The 18,201-nt window shown below is 40.2% G+C and overlaps 1 protein-coding gene across 3 annotated transcripts in view; it reads right to left on the bottom strand.

The window, feature by feature from the left end:
• The window catches only part of zmiz2 (zinc finger, MIZ-type containing 2), a 54,915-nt gene that overhangs the window by 13,716 nt on the left and 22,998 nt on the right, over positions 1–18,201 (bottom strand). For all 3 annotated transcript variants that reach the window (XM_051938760.1, XM_022209030.2, XM_051938759.1), the window contains 13 exons: positions 17,359–17,577; positions 16,073–16,285; positions 14,723–14,806; positions 14,427–14,604; positions 13,472–13,613; positions 11,594–11,672; positions 9,258–9,389; positions 9,026–9,131; positions 4,223–4,380; positions 4,079–4,146; positions 3,914–3,982; positions 3,105–3,346; positions 788–909 (listed from right to left, as the gene is read on the bottom strand). In XM_051938760.1, coding sequence (XP_051794720.1) covers positions 788–909; positions 3,105–3,346; positions 3,914–3,982; positions 4,079–4,146; positions 4,223–4,380; positions 9,026–9,131; positions 9,258–9,389; positions 11,594–11,672; positions 13,472–13,613; positions 14,427–14,604; positions 14,723–14,806; positions 16,073–16,285; positions 17,359–17,577 — 1,812 coding nt within the window. The remainder of the gene's footprint in view (positions 1–787; positions 910–3,104; positions 3,347–3,913; positions 3,983–4,078; positions 4,147–4,222; positions 4,381–9,025; positions 9,132–9,257; positions 9,390–11,593; positions 11,673–13,471; positions 13,614–14,426; positions 14,605–14,722; positions 14,807–16,072; positions 16,286–17,358; positions 17,578–18,201) is intronic.

The raw sequence follows: 18,201 nt of genomic DNA, 5'->3' as shown, positions 1-18,201 counted from the left end.
ACCGAAGACATCAAAGCTATAAAAGAATACATAGGAAATTATGAAAAAAAAAATCCAAACAAAAAAAGCACTGAATGAGAAAGTGTGTCCAAACATTTGACTGGTCAAGTAAATAATTAAAAGAAATAACTAAACTTCATATGCCGTGTTTGCAGCATTTTTGGACATTAAAAATGGATGGATGTATGAACCAAGGAGGATAACAAAAAAATAAAGTTAACAAAATTCTACAAACAACAAATCTATTAGTTGTCAACTATTAAAATAATTGTCAACCGTTTTGATAATCACTTAATCGGTTGGAGTCATTTTCACAGAAAAAAAAAATGTCTACAATAGAAAAAAGGTTAGTTACTACAGTCTTTATAAAACAAACAGGAGGAAACAACGGATTTGTTTGGCGTCTACTTTCAGTGGAGGTTTTATCCACATTTGGTGCTGTAGTGAGTATTTGTGGCAGCAGGATAAGAAAAACTACAGCTTGTGGTGAGTGTTTCCCACTCATCCAGACAGTGTGTTGCCTCAGTGTGACTTACATAACAGACACTTTTAAAGCTGGATCTGGATGTGAAACAGGCTCCCAGTGCAGTGCCTTCTGGCTGTGGTGTATTTATACCCTGCCTGTCATTGAGGTCTACTCAACCATTAAGGAAAACGTCCTGAATCATCTGTGTGGCCAGAGGCTGCAACATGTCAAGGAAAAAGCAAGAATGTGTCTGCGTGTGTTTGCTTGTGTACATATTATGTAACAGAGACGGTGGTGCTGGAGGGTTTAAAGGTGTCTAACCTGGTCGGGCTGATAAGGGAGTGGAGGTGGTGGTCCGGATGAAGCGTACTCTCCGAGCGTCGGGGTTCCAGGAGTGTTGGGGAAGTCTGTGAATCCAGTTTGGTTGGAGAATCCCTGACTCCCTGTAACACAACAAAGCAAATAAAAGCAGGTCAGTGTTGACGTTTGTTTTCTGTTACACAACTGTGAGCAGAGCAGCAGAGAGAAGACAGCTTCCAAAGACTCAGCGTCTTTGTTGTGCTGCTTGAAATATCATCTGGGTCACGTAGCATCTAAGATGATCTGACGAAGTGAGCTGCAAAGAGAAATGTGTACATTATGTGCACATACAGATCATGCAGTAGAGTGCCAGGGCTGCACAAATATCTGCAAAACCATAATTTATTTTGAAATGATGATTATTAATTCATTTTTTTATAAATATGTTTTATTGCACTTTAATATGTAAATAAACACGGTACTGCTTTCACTTCCATGTTGTGCTACATTCCTGCTAATGTTCAAGTCTGAATCAAAATAAGTCTTAACCTGCTAAACCTCAGAACCTACCAGCAGGTTTGAAAGGCATGTAATCTGAAAAAAACAAAAAAAACTAAACAATTACAGTCAAAAATTATCAGATTTTCAGCCTTTTAATGATCTGAATATGTGGTGTGCAGTTCCATCAGGGGAAACAACCAAATCTGAACTTAAATTCATAGTATTTTAAAAATCATTTTATTCTAACCCTAAAAATCATCTTGCAACAGATCCACAAAACAAAAATTCGGAGCTCCTTAGCAGAACTGATTTATCATAACTCAGCTGTGACCAACAGCGTGACAGGCAATTTCTGGCATTGTGACTGTGTCATACTGCAGAGAAGACATGTTGGTTCCCTCTACTCTTAGCTTTGGTGCTGTGTCAGTATAAGTGCAGGACTTTGTATTGCAGTGAAAAATGAGCCCACAGTAATGAAAAAGTGACAGGAGCAAACAATACCAAGAAACTGCTTCGAGATTGAAAATAAATTTTAAAATAAGGATGAATAAAAATTAAATAGCACCAAAAATCAGTCATTTGCTAAACATCTGCTGCTTACTGATAGATGCTACAACATCCCAGTATTTGCCACTTAGGTAGCTGTGTACTGAGAAGCCTCTAGACTCCACTTACTTACTGCAGCTTGGACAGATGTGTGACCAAAAATTAGTTTGAAAAGAGTAAAATAAGGCGTTTCGATGTCAGATTTACCCAAGTTGAAACAGAGTGATTTGATCTACATGAGCCGTTTTCTGTGAGTGACGCAGTTTAAACATCGAAATCTCTGTTGATCGTGTTTATTTAATTGGAGGAAGTCAAATCGTAATCAGTATTACAATATGATTAACTGTGCAGCCATTTACAGTAATAGTCGACAGCCTGGACTAAAAGTCTTGTAGATTTTAATGGTGCATATTTCTGAACAGAGAAACTGCTAATAATACACTGCCTGTCCAACAACAAAGTCGCTGCTTGGATAGAACGAAGCAAATAGATAAGAGCCATCCATTGGATAATTACTGCAGTGATGAACATGTTTCAGCTTCAACAATTTATTAACCCTAGCTGATGCTGTGAGAAGCTTCTCATTTCTTAAACAACCAGGATGTTAATCTGTTTCAGAAGGGTCAAATTATTGGCCTGCATCAAGCAAAGCAAACAACTAAGGAGATTTCTAAAACTACTAAAATCAGGTTAAGAACCGTCCAACGCATTATTAAAGTCTGGAAGGATAGTGGTGAACCATCATCTTCGAAGAAGAAATGTGGGCGGTCATGGGGCCCAGATTTACCCTGCTCTAGAGTGATGGGACCATCAGGGTAAGAAGAGAGATGGGTGAAGTGATGAACTCATCATGGTTAGTGCTTACGAGCCTGTGGGGGTTCAGGTTATAATCTGGGGTTGGTCAGGCTCAGCAACGGTATGTTCCCAAAGAATGAGGACAGCTCACTACCTGAACATACTGAATGACCAGGTCTTTATATCAGTGGAGTTTTCCTTCCCTGATGGCACGAGCATATTCTAAGATGACGATGCCAGGATTCATGGGGCTCACATTGTGAATGAGTGGATCAGGGAGCATGAGACATCATTTTCACACATGGATTGGCCTCCACAGAGTTGCTGTGGCATTGCAGAAGCTTATCAAAACCATGCCACAGCAAATGTGTGTCGTTCTCAAAGCTAAAAGCAGTTCAAATAAAATATTACAGTGTGCGACTTTTTTTTTGGATGGGCAATGTAAAACACCAGCAGCTTCATTGCATTAAATCGTTCACAGACTCTTCTGTCCTACCTGGCCGGCTGTAATCAGGTGTGTTCCTGCCTCCTGTGGTCAGACTCTGGTAGGGGGACGACGCCGGGCCCAGAGCAGCGATCATCTCCATCACGTTGGGCAGTACCATGTGACTCGGACTGACTGTGCGGCAGCGTTTGAGCACCGGACCGTCGGGCTCTTCCTTTATGTGGAGGTCAGGCTTGACGGGCACCGGCCTCCAACCACACACCGGGTCTATGGTGATCTCCTCATAGTCAGAGCTGAAAAAGAAAAGAAGGAAGATGAGACAGGCTTTTAAATAAAATAAAAAGTTAGTGGACAGGCATGGCAACCCAAGTCCTTTGTTTGTTTCCCCACTAAGTGACATTTCCTGCATGTCATTTTCAGCTCTCTTCTCTAAAGTTCCTCACCTGTTTCTACTGCCAATGTCAAACAGCACCCAAAAATAATAATAATAATAAAAAAATACTGGACATAAAATGAAGAATGACATTTGCACAGGTTGTTGAGGTTTTATTTGTGCCAGATCGTGGAACAGACCTCATACTTATTTTTTGTTTTTTATATTATACAAATTCTAACTTCCATATTCACCTGTTGTCTTGATAAAACCTTAGAGGTTTGGTTAATGCTGCTTAATATCAATCAGAAGTACAGCAAAGAGGAGATGACTGAAAACATTATTTCTGTTGGTGAGGGGTGACCAAAGCTTGAATTAGTACTGAGGAAACAGACATTACACTGAATTTACACTCTCTTTTCTCTCAGCCTTGTTCATGCTGGCTACACTCTTGCTAATTACATGACAATGTTCAGTCAACACTTACTTCTGGATGTAGACGAGGATCCCAAGCATGTACTGGTCCACCTCCAGCCCCTCTAGCAAAGCTGTTTTACTGTGAATGAGAGGAGCAAACAGCCAGTGAGCCTTTATGCTGGTGACAGTAGATCTGATTCCAAAATGTGCAGTGAATCCTTGTTACACTACGTACTTGCACACAGGACATCTCCAGGTTCCTCGCTCACAGTTGAGTTGCAAATATGATTCCAAGTCAAAACACTACAAGGAAAAAAAAAACGGTGTGAGAAAGCAGATTTGAGTTAACCCTGGTGTGCAGGTGTGTGATTGTTCGTACCTGTATGTGCCTGCAGTCGTGGCCTCTGGCTGGTAGCTGGATTCGCCTGAATGTGATAGGGCATTTGAGGGAAACTTTGATTGCCGTCTGCTCCACGCCGTCCTCTCCGTTCAGACCGGGAGTCCCAGGGATGGTGCCGCTGCTGAAGTTTCTCTTTACTGAACAAAAAGGAAAGATAACTACCTCAGCATTCTCAGAACAGCTCAGCCGCCTTCTGCTCTAGAGTCAGCTCAAAGCCAGAGATGCGGCATCTGTCCTCGAGCATTTTTTCTATTTGACAAACACTAAATGCGCATTTTCGCCTCATTTAGATTTGTTAACAGCTGCTTTGTACAGTAACTGTAGTTTACTCTATGTAATTACCAATGTAACTGTAGCTGCATCCTGTGTGTGTGTACTCACATGTAGGGACTTAGGGGCGACCCAGGACATACACTATCAATCAAAAGTTTGGACACACCTTCTGATTTAATGCTTTTATTTTATTTTCATGTCTATTTACATCGTAGATTCTCACTGAAGGCATCAAAACTATAAATGAACACATATGGAATTACGTAGTAAACAAAAAAGTATGAATGAGGTTTCTTAATGAGGTTGGGACCATCAGTTGTGTTGTGCAGAAGTCAGGTTGGTACACAGCTGACAGCCCTATTTGACAACTGTTAGCTGATTGGTTCTTGGCATAATATGGATTCTAAGTAAAGAGAAACCACAGTCCATTATTACTTTAAGAATGAAGGTCAGTCAGTCCAGAAAATTGGTAAAACTCTGAATGTATACCCAAGTGCAGTTGCAAAAACCATCAAGCGCTAAAATGAAACTGCTTCACGAGGACTGCCCCAACAAAGGAAGACCAAGAGTCACCTCTGCTGCTGAGGATAAGTTTATCCAAGCCATCAGCTTCAAAAATCGCAAGTAAACAGCACCTCAGATTAGAGCCCAGATAAATGCCACACAGAGTTCTAGCAGCAGACACATCTCTTCATCAACTGTTCAGAGGAGATTGAACCAATCAGGTCTTTATGGTCAAACAGCTGCTGAGAAACCACTACTAAGGAAAAGCAACAAGTAGAAGAGAGATTTGTTTGGGTCAAACACAAGGAACGGACATTAGACCAGTGGAAATATGTACTTTGGTCTGATGAATTCAAATTTGAGATCTTGGTTTCCGTGCTGTGTCTTTTCTATGAGACCAGAAAAGGTGAACAGATGGTCTCTACATGCATGGTTCCCACCGTGAAGCATGGAGGAGGAGGTGTGATGGTGTGGGGGTGCTTTGCTGGGGACACCAGCATGGCTACCACAGCGTCCTGCAGTGACATGCCATCCCATCTGGTTTGTGTTTACTTGGACCATCATTTATTTTTCAACAGGACCCCAAACACACCTCCAGGCTGTGTAAGGACTATTTGACCAAGAAGAAGAGTGATGGAGTGCTGCATCAGATGACCTGGCCTCCACAGTCATCTGAATTAAACCTAATCCAGATGGTTTGGAATGAGATGGACCACAGAGTGAAGGCAAAAGGGCCAACAAGTGATCAGCATCTCTGGGAACTCCTTCTAGACTGTTAGAAAATCATTTCAAGTGACGACCTCATGAAGCTCATGGAGAGAACGCCAAGAGTGTGCAAAGCAGTAACCAAAGCAAAAGGTATATATTTTTATAGAATCAAAAATATAAAACATGTTTTGACTAATTTCACACTTTTTTTTTGTTTACTACGTAATTAACCACGCCCGACGGGTACGTCGGCAGGGTTATTGCATTCGGTGCGGTATCTGGCTGGGTAAGTATGTATGTATGTATGTGACTATGTCCAGTCCGATATCTCTGCAACCGCTGAAGTTAGGATAATCAAACTTGGCACTGAAGATCAGTCTAAGGTCCCCTGCTCAGTTGTGGAGTTACAGGTCAGCAGATCAAGTAGGGAGGGATATACGTACGATGATCAAAATTGATACATATTGCATCAGTTGTATAGGGAGGACAGGGTTTTCGCCAGCAGAGGGCGTGGTTCTGCCCTCTACTGAGGGCTCATCCAGTTCCATATGTGATCATTCATAGTTTTGATGTCTTCAGTGAGAATCTCCAATGGAAATAAAAGAAGGTTTTGCAAAAACATTGACATGAACTTTAAAAGACATACCACAGCAGGTTAAAAACACCAAGTTTTAGTCCCCCCCATTCAGATTGCTAAATGTGAAAATAGTTGAGCTGAGGTTAATGACACATATTTAAGAGTATTTCATTTTCAAAAACAACTCGATCACAGTGACAATTAGCTTAATATACAGAACAAAGTTGCATTTGATGAATTAAATGATTGAAGTGCATTTGGACAACGGAAACTGAAAAATGAACAAACCACTTCTGACACTGATGACTATTGTGCCATTATAAAGAGATCTGAAGATGAGAAATATTTCTGTCAGGGAGATCAGATGACAACTTCAGATGTGGGATTCCCTCTTTCTGCAAACCACTGATGCTGTGAGTACACCTTTCAGCTCATCACCCTCAGTGTTCTAATCTATCAAATGACAGGAACATTTTTGATTTTTCTATGATTGTTAAAGATACTCAGGTAATCTAAAAATGTTTGTTGTGGTGATAACAAAAGCACATTAGCAATTTAGTGTCTGGTTATCATATAGTATTAATGACCCTTTACTGAATTCATACTCTATATTCATTTGACAACAAACCAGAAATATTTAAATAAAGCTTGATGAGCTGTGCATATTCTGCTACTTACCAGATGTCGGATGTAATGAATTTAGCTTTGAACTGAAAACAGTTATTTCCTTCTGTTTCTCTTCTTTCTGCTTTGAGCACATTTACTTGGATAAGGAAATTTTCTCGATGAGAATGACATTTTTTACTGAAAAAAATATTCTCAGTATTTTTCATTTCAGAATGTTGCAAAGGCTTCCACTTAAAAAAATCTGCAGAGCTGCTCCACCACTGTACTACAGTTTGCAAAGAGAAAGTCAGTAGCTAATCAAATGCATCATTAAATGCTGGTCTGATGACTCAATTCAGACATTTATACATACAGTGTGATCAAAATGTTCAGAATCTATTTGCGGTCCACATTCATAGAGCAACACGTGCAACATGTGCAAGCAGTAACTGTCATTAGTAAGAAAACCACTTGACATAAAGGAGAGAAACTTTGCATTCAAAGAGCCGTAACAGGAAAAGAAAATGGCATTTGGACTTCTTAAACTATTTAATAAATTATCAACACAGCGAATTGATTGCTCGTCTGCACCTAATCCTTGAACACTCCAGCTCATCTTGCATCCAGCAGCTCAGCAGGCTCTCTACACCACTCCTCTAATCCATTCACTACAGCGGCTCCCTAGCTGCTGCTCACATCCGAGGCAAAAATCAAAAGAACTGAAAACAATGTGAAGTTAAATAGGAAGTGGAGAAAAGGGACATTTTAGTCACTGTTCTTAGAGCTGGTGATACAGACACACCAGCGTGTCCTGTAGCCACAGTGGCTGTTATTGAAAGACAGGTTTGCACTTGAAAAGGACCCTTACAGCGTCACATTAGCGGTGAAAACTAGACAATAGAAGATGGTAGTTGTGCTGTCACAATTCAATGATGAAAAATTTGGCTTACAGCTTATCCAAAATTCATCTTTTAGGATGTCAGCTAGTATGAAGAAATGTGATCTGGAAGCTTGCCAACTTTTAAATCCTGCAGAGGTGTTGCCTCAAGTTTTATTTCTGACCCTTTGTTTTGTTATATGCATTCATGCTTATCAAGATCCTTAGATGCCTTGTTTCTAGCTATTCAAAGGTCTAGACCAGGGGTCGGCAAACCCGCGGCTCCGGAGCCGCATGCGGCTCTTTCAGCCCTCTGTTGTGGCTCCCTGTAACTTTGGAAAATAAATTGCTCTGCCTTTCAGGCGCGTTTCAATGCATTTTAATATAGAGCGTTTTATTGTGAAATTACCGCTCTTATTTTGACGCGTCACTCCACCGGATGTGCTGCTGGGGTTTTCCTCTGGCTGGGACATGACTATGCATGAGAGCGCAAGGTTGATGCAGAGGAGATGGAGAAGCAACGCCTGTAGTTTCACATCGTTTTGTACTCAAGAATGGCAAGCCTGTATATTAAAGCTCCACTCCAAGAAAGACACGTCTTGTCTTTGATTCAAAAGTACTCGTGATAGGGTGATACACGTTACTCGCAAGAACACGGCAGCAGGTCAGAGAGTCAGAGGAGTGTCGTCTTGGAAAATAGGGCAGCGACTTACCGGAGAAAAGTTATTAGCTTAAGATAAATAGATTTTACAAGTTAAATAGACACTCGCAAAATATTGATTTCCAGCTAACATTACGTAACATATGAGGTCCAGGAGCAAAAATGACATTAACCAGGTAAGATAAATATTAGTGGTAGGACACAATTTAAAAAAATGAATCTAATTAGAGGCTTTGTAATTAATTAATCACGACTGATTAACAAGGGCATAGAGGTAAAAAAAAAAAAAAAGGCGATATATGCAGTGTTGTCTTCATTTTAAACGCCAAAAGGATTTTGCGGCTCCCGGTGTTTTCTTTTCTGTGGGAAACTGGTCGAAATGGCTCTTTGAGTGTTAAAGGTTGCCGACCCCTGGTCTAGACTTTGGCACAAAGGAACAAAGCATTTGTAGTTAAGGCTCCTACACTCTAGAACACTTTATAGCACTTTGTGTGTTTAAAAGGTGCGACACAAACTAAGGGTTATGAGTGAATGTGCTGAACAACAGCAGGCCATATTGTGCTAAAGTAAACTCACTCTTGGTGATGCAGTGCTCTGCTGGCAGCAGCCTCTTCTTCATCAGACCCTGCAGGACAGACCTGACAGACGGTCGGTGAACCAGCTGCAACACAAACAGGTGGGACTGGGGAGAAACAGACAGGAGCGGAGACATGCTTCAATGAGATTTTGTGTACTGTAACACATGCTGTTGATAAATGTGTTTTATTGCAGTGAGTAAGTCAGAAAAGTCTCATTTGAGGTGGCTTACACAGCAGCATGCCGTCACGGTGATCTGTACAGTGTTGCGTCCTGGTTGGCACACTTGCTTTAGGTACAAGGGCTTGTGGGAGGTTTTGTTGTCACCTCTTTCAATGGACAAAGGAGTTGCATTTACACTGACCTGATACAGAGAAAAAAGACAACACAAGGGCAGAATGAACATCCATCCATTCTCTACACACCGCTTTATCCTCATTAGGGTCGCAGGGGGTGCTGGAGTCTATCCCAGCTGACTCTGGTGAAGGCAGGGGACACCCTGGACAGGTCACCACTCTGTTTCAGGGCTACATATACAGACAAACAATCACACTCACATTCACACCTACGGACAATTTAGAGTAACCAATTAACCTCAGCATATTTTTGAACTGTGGGAGGAAGCCGGAGTGCCCGGAGAAAACCCACGCATGCACAGAGAGAACATGCAAACTCCATGCAGAAAGATCCCAGGCCGGGATTTGAACCGGAGATCTTCTTGCTGCAAGGCGAAAGTGCTAACCACTAGTCCACTGTGCAGGCTGGGCAGAATGAACAGATGAGCAAAACTAATTCTTTTGCCCTTTACTTTAAATTATATAAATCATGCTCTATTTTGATGCTGAGCTTTTTTTACTACTGTAATTCAATATTTGCTGTGTTACACAACACTGGATACCGTTACAACCACTGCAGTTATTTCTTCTGGTTGTGTTCCTGGATTAAAAGTATGTTATATTATCTCATTTTTGACACGTGGCTGTGTCTAATTCCACGTGGGACTGGAATAAATATTTGGTACAATACAGATCAACATTAAGTTAATTTTACTTTTAGCTCAACTACTGGACATTACCTGCATGTTAGATACTTATGAAGTGTTAGAAAGTAATAGGTACATTTTAAGTATAGATTTGAGGTACTTGTACTTTACTAGAGTAGCTCAAATTCATGCTACTGCATGAGGAAGCTTTTGAACCGAGATTGGCATGAGATTAACATTTTTCATTTAATACTTAAGAGATTTTAAGTATTCATTTAATATTTAAAAGAGATGCATTGTTACAGATTAAACTACATAAAATGGCTCAAATTAAATAAATGCTACAGATGTATTGATTAGCTGACCAACAAAAAAAAAGATGATTTCAGTAAATAACTGACCAATAAAAGTTTTTTTTTTTTTACTGCAGACTACATCAAGATTTACAGTGGGAGTTTCTCAAAAGGCAGTTCAACTTCTACATATGAACAATTTTCCCACCTATTCATTCTCAGCAAAATGTTCCAACAGCTTAAACCTTTGCAATATGACACCATGACACACAGGTACTTTTATCATCTGTTCGGATCACGCAACACATTCAGAAATTCTGGACAGAGATTCACTCGGTTTATATTGTCCTCTTGTGCATTCCAGACAATCTTTTTGATATTATATCTCTACTAAAAATCATTTTTATCTCTGAATAACAAATTATTTTGCTGCAGTGGCCAGAAGCCATTGGACATGTGGATATCACAGGTACACCAGACTTAGAAATCGGACAAATATGAGAAACCAAAAGCTGTTTAAACTTTAATTCATTAAAAATAATAATATGGTCCATTCTGACAGTAACATTTTTACTAAACACAAATGTTCCATGCAGGACTGTCATCTTGTTTTATATTTTGTGTATCATTTATTCTTCCTACACCATGATAGTAATGGAAAAATTCTTAGATGACAACATTTTCCACCACCATTAACCCTCTTGAGTAGGAGAATAAATGGGTCAGTCCATAAATGAAATCAGTCCGTACCTCCCTCTGACCTCCTCACAATCTGCTTATTTTTTGTACAGTAACTTCAGCATATTTAATGAAGCCATGCAAAATGTACTTGCACACTCTGAATTTTCACGGGACATTGAATAAATAAGGGAGGGTGTAAATTGCACGTTTATGAATTTGCATTATTTTTTCAAGTCCTCATAACTTCATAAGTACAAGAGATAGGCACAAGACATTTTCAGGGATAAAAAAAAAAAAAAAACACAGAGCCCTGTTAAAAACTGCAACCAAATCAATTTCAGCTGTAAGTACTTATGATGTTATTAGAGCTCAAAAATTATGGAAATATCAATACTAATTTAAAAGTGTAAAATCTGGACCAAAGTGCCTTCAAGGGCAAAAAAATACTCATAAAATTAAGATAATTTTTTTAATGCAAGTTACTGTACATAAAAAATAGTTCTAAAGTGTCAGGTGGGAAGTTCTGTTCAGTCTTGGTTGATTATATATGGAATGACCCAAATGTCAAAAAACCTTTAATAAACAAACAATAAAATCCAGGAGGCTGCTTACCTGCACAGAGGCAGGCCAGTTAGTGTTCATCTGTCTGTCCTCGTGGTGGTAACACTTAAACTGCAGCTCCAGATCCGGTCTGCAGGAGGAGACACAGCACAGCAATCAGAGGCAGACTGGGTGGGGTTATCAAACATTCCTGTTGGTTTGTTGGTTTCCCCTCATCAGGAACAGTAACAGATGTGCTGCTCCGATTTCACACTAAATTCATGTTAGATGTAGAAAAGTCACAGCTGAAGTCTGGCCTCTGTGTTTATCCTGCTCACCTCAACTGGAAACTCCCCCTTTGTGATACAAAAATCAAACAATATTTTGATATTTCTCTTTATTACTTTCGATAATTTTCAATTTTCGTAATTCCTCTAAAAGCAGGGCTGAAGTCAAGAAGTCGCTGAAACTACAGTTAGGCATATATACAAGCATTGTCTGCGGTCCAGTGACTAGAACACCGATTAATGGCAACCTTAAGGTAGAGTTCTATGGCTTAGAGGTCGAGTTTGTTGACTCACTGCTGAGCTGTCCTGCCATTATATCGGTTTCCAACCAATTCGCACCACTGCAGATGATTAAAAAAACATTACTCTCAATGTTGAGGTCTAGCAGGCCACCAGGCTTGCACTAAACTAGTTAAAGCTCCAGTTATATGTTTGCAGTGTTCCTCCAGTTTGCCTTGACTGAGACCAGCAGCGATCTTGGGTCCCTGGCAGTGCATGTTCCCAGACTGTGAGGAGGTGGTTCATGGTTTTATATATCACGTCAGACAGTGACACACTTCACTCCTGTAAGCAGTCATGCCTTCGTGTCAGAGCAGTATGAGTCAGTTTGATTAAAAAAAAAACCTACGTAATGTCACAGCAAAATAATCGACAATTAAATTCATTGCCAACAAAGACTACATTGAGTGTTTTCTTGGACACTTGAGGTTTCTTGACACCAGCAACCATGGTCTGAACACCAGCTTGTCTGATGGGTTGTGTTCACAGGGGTGCTTTGAGACACCAGAGAACATGCCGTTTCCCAACATGAGGCACTTGGTGGGTGTACAACTAAGCAGCATCACTGTAGATTATTGACAGGTGTTCTTGAACAGGAATCAAACACAGGTTTCACCATCCTACAACCATGCAAGCACTAGCTGCCGGAATAACATGGTGGCTTGTCTGGAAATTTCTGAGGTGAGAAATAAGTTGTGCAGGTGTTGGATCTGTTTTCATTTCAGATTATAACGGTTAGTTTTCCACAGAGAGTTTTGATCAAGGTTACTTTATGCAAATGATTAGCGGACACCGTGACCCCTCATTTCTCGAAATGCAACACTTCGAGACTGTACTGCACGTCTACTTACATAGATAATGAGTGAGAAGCATTGAAGTGATGAATCCTGTGGACATGAACATGAATGCTGCTGCCGATGATATGGATCCCTTTATGGCACAAGTTCACCATCTTCTAATGGATACTTTCAGAAGGGTAATGCTTCATGACCCAAACTGCTTTTATAAATACGACCGTGGATTCAGTGAACCTCCTTCTCAATCAGCAGATCGGAATATAGCAGATCTCATTTGGGAGACCAGCAGCATGAATAAAATGTTGTGATGAATCATGTCAACATGGAGCAGAATCTCAGAGCGAGGTTTTCAACATCTCACCAACAACTCAGTGAGAGTAAATGTGTACAAAAATAGTATTTTCTGTCATTCATAAAACAAAGGTTAAAACAAAACAAAAACCCAGCAGCTCTACATGTGTGCAATAGTAAAAAGACAAATCTGCGGGCCGCACAAGTCAACAAACTTTCCTATTAAAGACTTCGACGTGTAACTGTGGGTCTGCCAGCTAGAGCGGTTAAATTATGCTAAGTGAACTTAACTCTACCTCATCATGAGTGTTTTGTAGACGGAGTCTCGGAGCTGGAAGGCGTGATTACTGACAGCCAGGTTGTGCTCCAGCCTGAATGGCTCCAACACGACGCCATCTCTCACCGGGAAGGTGAGACGCAGGTCATCACTGGGGTTTCCTGGAGAGGAAAACAGAGGTGTTGGAGTCACTGATGCAACAGTGAACTAAAGCTCATACTGGTGACTCTACAGACAGAATTCTAAAGCTCTTAATGGTACCATGTGTTCAAAATCTCTCCTAGATTCTACCTAGGAGATCACATCTTCATTATGTATTCATTAGCAGAAAAAAAATACTTTAGTTCACCCTGTTTCAGCCTTTCTAGATCTGAGAGGAGCAGAAAAACTGAACTTAGACTCAATTATTTTTTTTAAATCAACATTTTATTGTGTTATTATATTTTTTATTTAGGGTTGTTTTTTTGTTTTTTTTTCCTGAATTCTGGTTCAGGGTAAATATGGTTGTCTTCAGGGTAAATAACTAAATCTAAGCATAAAATTGTGATATTTCATCAAAATTACCTAATAGTTTAGATTTTGTTTGTTCTTTCTTTAATAATTTATGGAACTATATCCGTGTCATACTGCACAGAAGCCATTTCTGAGTTTTCTCTACTTCTATCCATGATGTGCTGCTTCCATTCTTGATATTGCACTAAAGCAAGGCCCACAATGAAGAGAGATATGACAGGAGACTCTGCTGTGAGTTTGGAGGGTTAAGGGTGTACTCTATATTGCTGAACTGTTCAATTAGTTCTTCTGAAGTAAGATTTATTGAAGCTTTTTCTTTCTAACATATCATTATTTAAATTTTTAATAATTCTATTCACATTATTCAAGTTACTATGTTCTATTTTTGTATTGCATTCTGCATTAGTCTCCTAATCCACATCTTGTGTGTTTGTCAACCTGACTTGTTGGTTCTCTCTCACCTGTTGAGGGCTGCTGGGTGTTGATGTTGGGTTTGGTGTCTGGTGGAAGGTAGGGGGGTTTTGTGTCCTGGCCTGGGGAAAGGTAGGGAGGTATGGAGGTCCCAGGTGTCATCGGAGGGGTGGGATTCCCTCCCATGGGCGAGCTGGGATACCCGGGCATGACTCCCCCCCGACCTGGCTGAGAGGCGAGGATGAAGACGAAGGTTTAGAACCTTAAAATCTTCAAAGTGCGCAACGAGAAAAGCCCATCATGTTTCTGTGCGTTTTTAACCAAACTGAAAGCACAAATGGCTTACCCCGTTCACTGCGGCCTGTGTGAAAGCATTGTATCCTCCTGTTCCTCCAGATGGCAGGCTGCCCTGACCATTGAAAGGCTCCGACTGGAGACCAAACACAAGAAACAAGATACTCAGATAATTATCCATCGACGTGGACACAAAGACATTCAGCACTGGTGCAGACAAAATATCTGTGCAGCCGTCACGTTTGTCTCTAGTTTTCTAAAACATCAAAATTACCATCTTTAAACGATGACAAATCCTATTATTGATTATTCTCAAACAACCAGTTCATAAAATACAATTTGCAATTTTTATCCAAAGCGACGTACATCTAAGTAGATGCAACACAAGCAAGGATCTAGTCAGGAGAAAACAACCTGGATAAGTGTCATAAAACAAGTTTAAGTGTGACAACAGGACCTTGGTGCTTACAGGCAGTGCAGATGTAACAGGATTTTTTTTTCAGTCTGTCAAGTGCAATGGTGTTCATACATGTCAAAAAATTGTGCGATATGGAAAAAAAAGCCCAAAGTCAATCACTTCTTTTGTCCAAGCAACAATCTAAAAGTGAAAGATTTGCCATTTAAAATGATATTTTACATAACTTAGATTATTATTATACTAATACATTTTCAGCTTATTTGTGAATCAAATTTTTCATTAATTACACATTTTCTGGCAACTAAAAGTGCATTTTCTTTATAAAATAATTCTCGGGGTTTGCTTCATTTGGCTGAGCTGCCTCAAATAATTGTTTTCATTATTGAGCAAGCTGCTGATTATTCTCTTGATGTGAAACCCAAAATCCATCACTTAACCAAATTACAAAATCTATCAGAGCCAGAAAGTGTAAAATCACGAAGTATTGTGAGATTTTCAACATTCTTATAGTCCCTGAAATACTCAGCTGTGATGAGTGATGATTGATCAGGAATTTCACATCATAACTGGGATCTTTGATTAATATCATCTGTTGCACGTCTCATTTAAACATTTTTAATGAGACATCTACATGTTTTTGCTTTCGCTTTTTAACAATTTATTGCATTCATAATTATGTGGTATCGCACAAAAGATATTTTTTTAGTTCTTTGGGTTCAGAGAGTTAATTCTCTGTAATTAACTCTACTTGTTCTTTCTTATCAGGTCGCACTTTAAACTGCGCTAAACTGTATGAAATGAGCAATAAAATAAAATAAAACTGTTTACATGACTTTCCCAGGACTCAGCTTAAAATAAAGAACACAATTTGCAGTCAAAGTTAGCCACTGAACTTTGGAAGAGGTTATATTCAAAACTAATGGAACTGGGAGTTGTTATTTTGATTTATGGATGATTTGTGTGGCCCATTAAGATTCAGCTCACCTTATAATACTGTGGAGGATTGGGCTGTCCGGCTCCAGGGGGAAACTGTGCTGGATTGTGTGATCCAGAGGAGTACTGCCCCATATGCGGCATCCGGCTGGAAGGGTAAGACGGCGAGGGGGCGCATCTTTGCTGTGGACCAGTGGGGTACTGCAGGGGCTGATTGGGGTACCCTGACATCCCACCAGAGCCGTACTGCTGCCCCGGAAAACCCTGGAAAAGATTTGTATTGATTTAAATAAAGTCAAGTCTGATCCTTTCTTTACTGGAATCTACAAACCTATTTCACTGGAAGTATAAGACGTCTCATAAGTAGATAAATGTCAACGTGAAGACAATCATGGAATTGACTTGCAACGTTATGCACATATTGATGATCTATAGACCCTTCTGCACACCAGTTCTTGCAGTCCACATCACAATTTTGATTTGTCCAAATAGTAAAAAAAAACTTTTTAGCCTTTGTTGAAGCCATTTAAACACTTAGATCTGTTAAAATCTAACTTAGATCAAATAATGATTAATGATAATTATAATTATAGGGCACTAGTCAGTTCACACTGAATAAAATGTAGGAAGTGAGACCAAAACTGGTAGAATTTAGCCCTACCATCATTTGATCTTGCAATGAGCTCTTTAAAACAGGCTTCATCTGTAATTACCTTCAGTCAGAGTGTAGAACTGGGCCTTACTTTGCTCTTCCAGTGTCTAAGAATAATTCTTTCTGCAGTGATGAACCCAGGGCAGACTCTGCTTTAGACACTGCTGGTGGTAGCAGGGATCTGACTCAAATTAGACGTAACAGGGGAGACTCTGGTAATGGTGTGGTTACCCACTCTCGCCAAAAAGGTAAGACCAGAGGGCAATCCCACAAAAGATGAAGATAAAAACCTGTGGCATTCACACATTTCCAACATATATTGTCCCTCATTAATCCTATCTTATGAAGCTTAACTGGTGTATAGTAGTACCTGTGTATAACCTTATAGTGTGTAAATTTACTTATCGCATCCCTCACAAGCCACCCCACCTTGGACACCACCTCATCTCATGGCTCTTCCTCACTGTTTGAGATCAGGTTCCTCTCCCTGATTTGAAGTGATTACAATGACCACTATCTGCCCTGCTCTTATAAAAACAGAGGCATTACAAACTGGTTAGGCATCTTCAAATAGCAGAGCAGCTTATTTGTCTCATCACTGAGTGAGATCTCCAGACTTGCTAAACAGCTCTTGAGCTGCAGATGTGTGTTTGCATTTTAAGCATGCGAGCAAACATACACTGACCTCAGAATGGAAAGGTCGTTTAAGGCCCTGCTGTCCGCCTGGATAGCCTCCGTGCTGGGGCATTCTCTGCGTCTGTGCAGGGTGAGAGGGATACAAGCCTGCAGTAGAGGGAGGCGGCCCAGGCCTGGAAGGGACCATCCCACCAGGGTTCATCCCTGGAGGGCCACGGGGGCCCGAGTGAGACAGGAACTGGGTGCTGTAAGAGGATGCTCCACCCATCTGTGAGGGAAAGGGAAGTACGACAGAAGGGGTGAAAACAAAGCTCAGTGGTTTTTCCAAAGTCTGGACAGTTTGCAGAGTGTAGTACAGTACGTCAGAGAGGGAAATACTGTAGAAAAACCAACAGGAAATGTAATTTTGTCTTTTTTTGGGAATGAAGTCATTGTACAAGCTTTCATAATTTAAAAAAGAAACAAATAAAATAAAATCTATCTCAAAAAAGCTCGATGGACAAGCTGATCTGTTAGGAATTGGATGATTCCATGAAAACTTAGCAAATACCACCAAACTTTTACCTTCATTATACTTTTCAGAGTTACAGGTCCTTCTCCATTTCACTGTCAAAAGCTACATCAGAAAGAAATAAGATATGCCCTTAAACTTATTCTATGATGACCTCTCTCACTTTGTTATATTACCTTTTTAAACCCTCTGAAATTAGCAGATTCTGGGCGTTTTTTGCTTCTGTCGCATTTTAGTTCACTGTTGGACTCATTTTTGACCGCAGCACAAAGTCGTGCACTTTTATGAAAACGGCACAACCATGGACACTGGTACAGGGAACTCAGAAATGTCTTCTATGCTTTATAGCAAAGTTATAACGCTAAAAATCATTAAAAAAAC

The sequence above is a fragment of the Acanthochromis polyacanthus genome, chromosome 18 (assembly GCF_021347895.1).
Source record: "Acanthochromis polyacanthus isolate Apoly-LR-REF ecotype Palm Island chromosome 18, KAUST_Apoly_ChrSc, whole genome shotgun sequence".
NCBI lineage: Eukaryota > Metazoa > Chordata > Actinopteri > Pomacentridae > Acanthochromis > Acanthochromis polyacanthus.
This window is presented reverse-complemented; position numbering and strand designations above follow the sequence as displayed.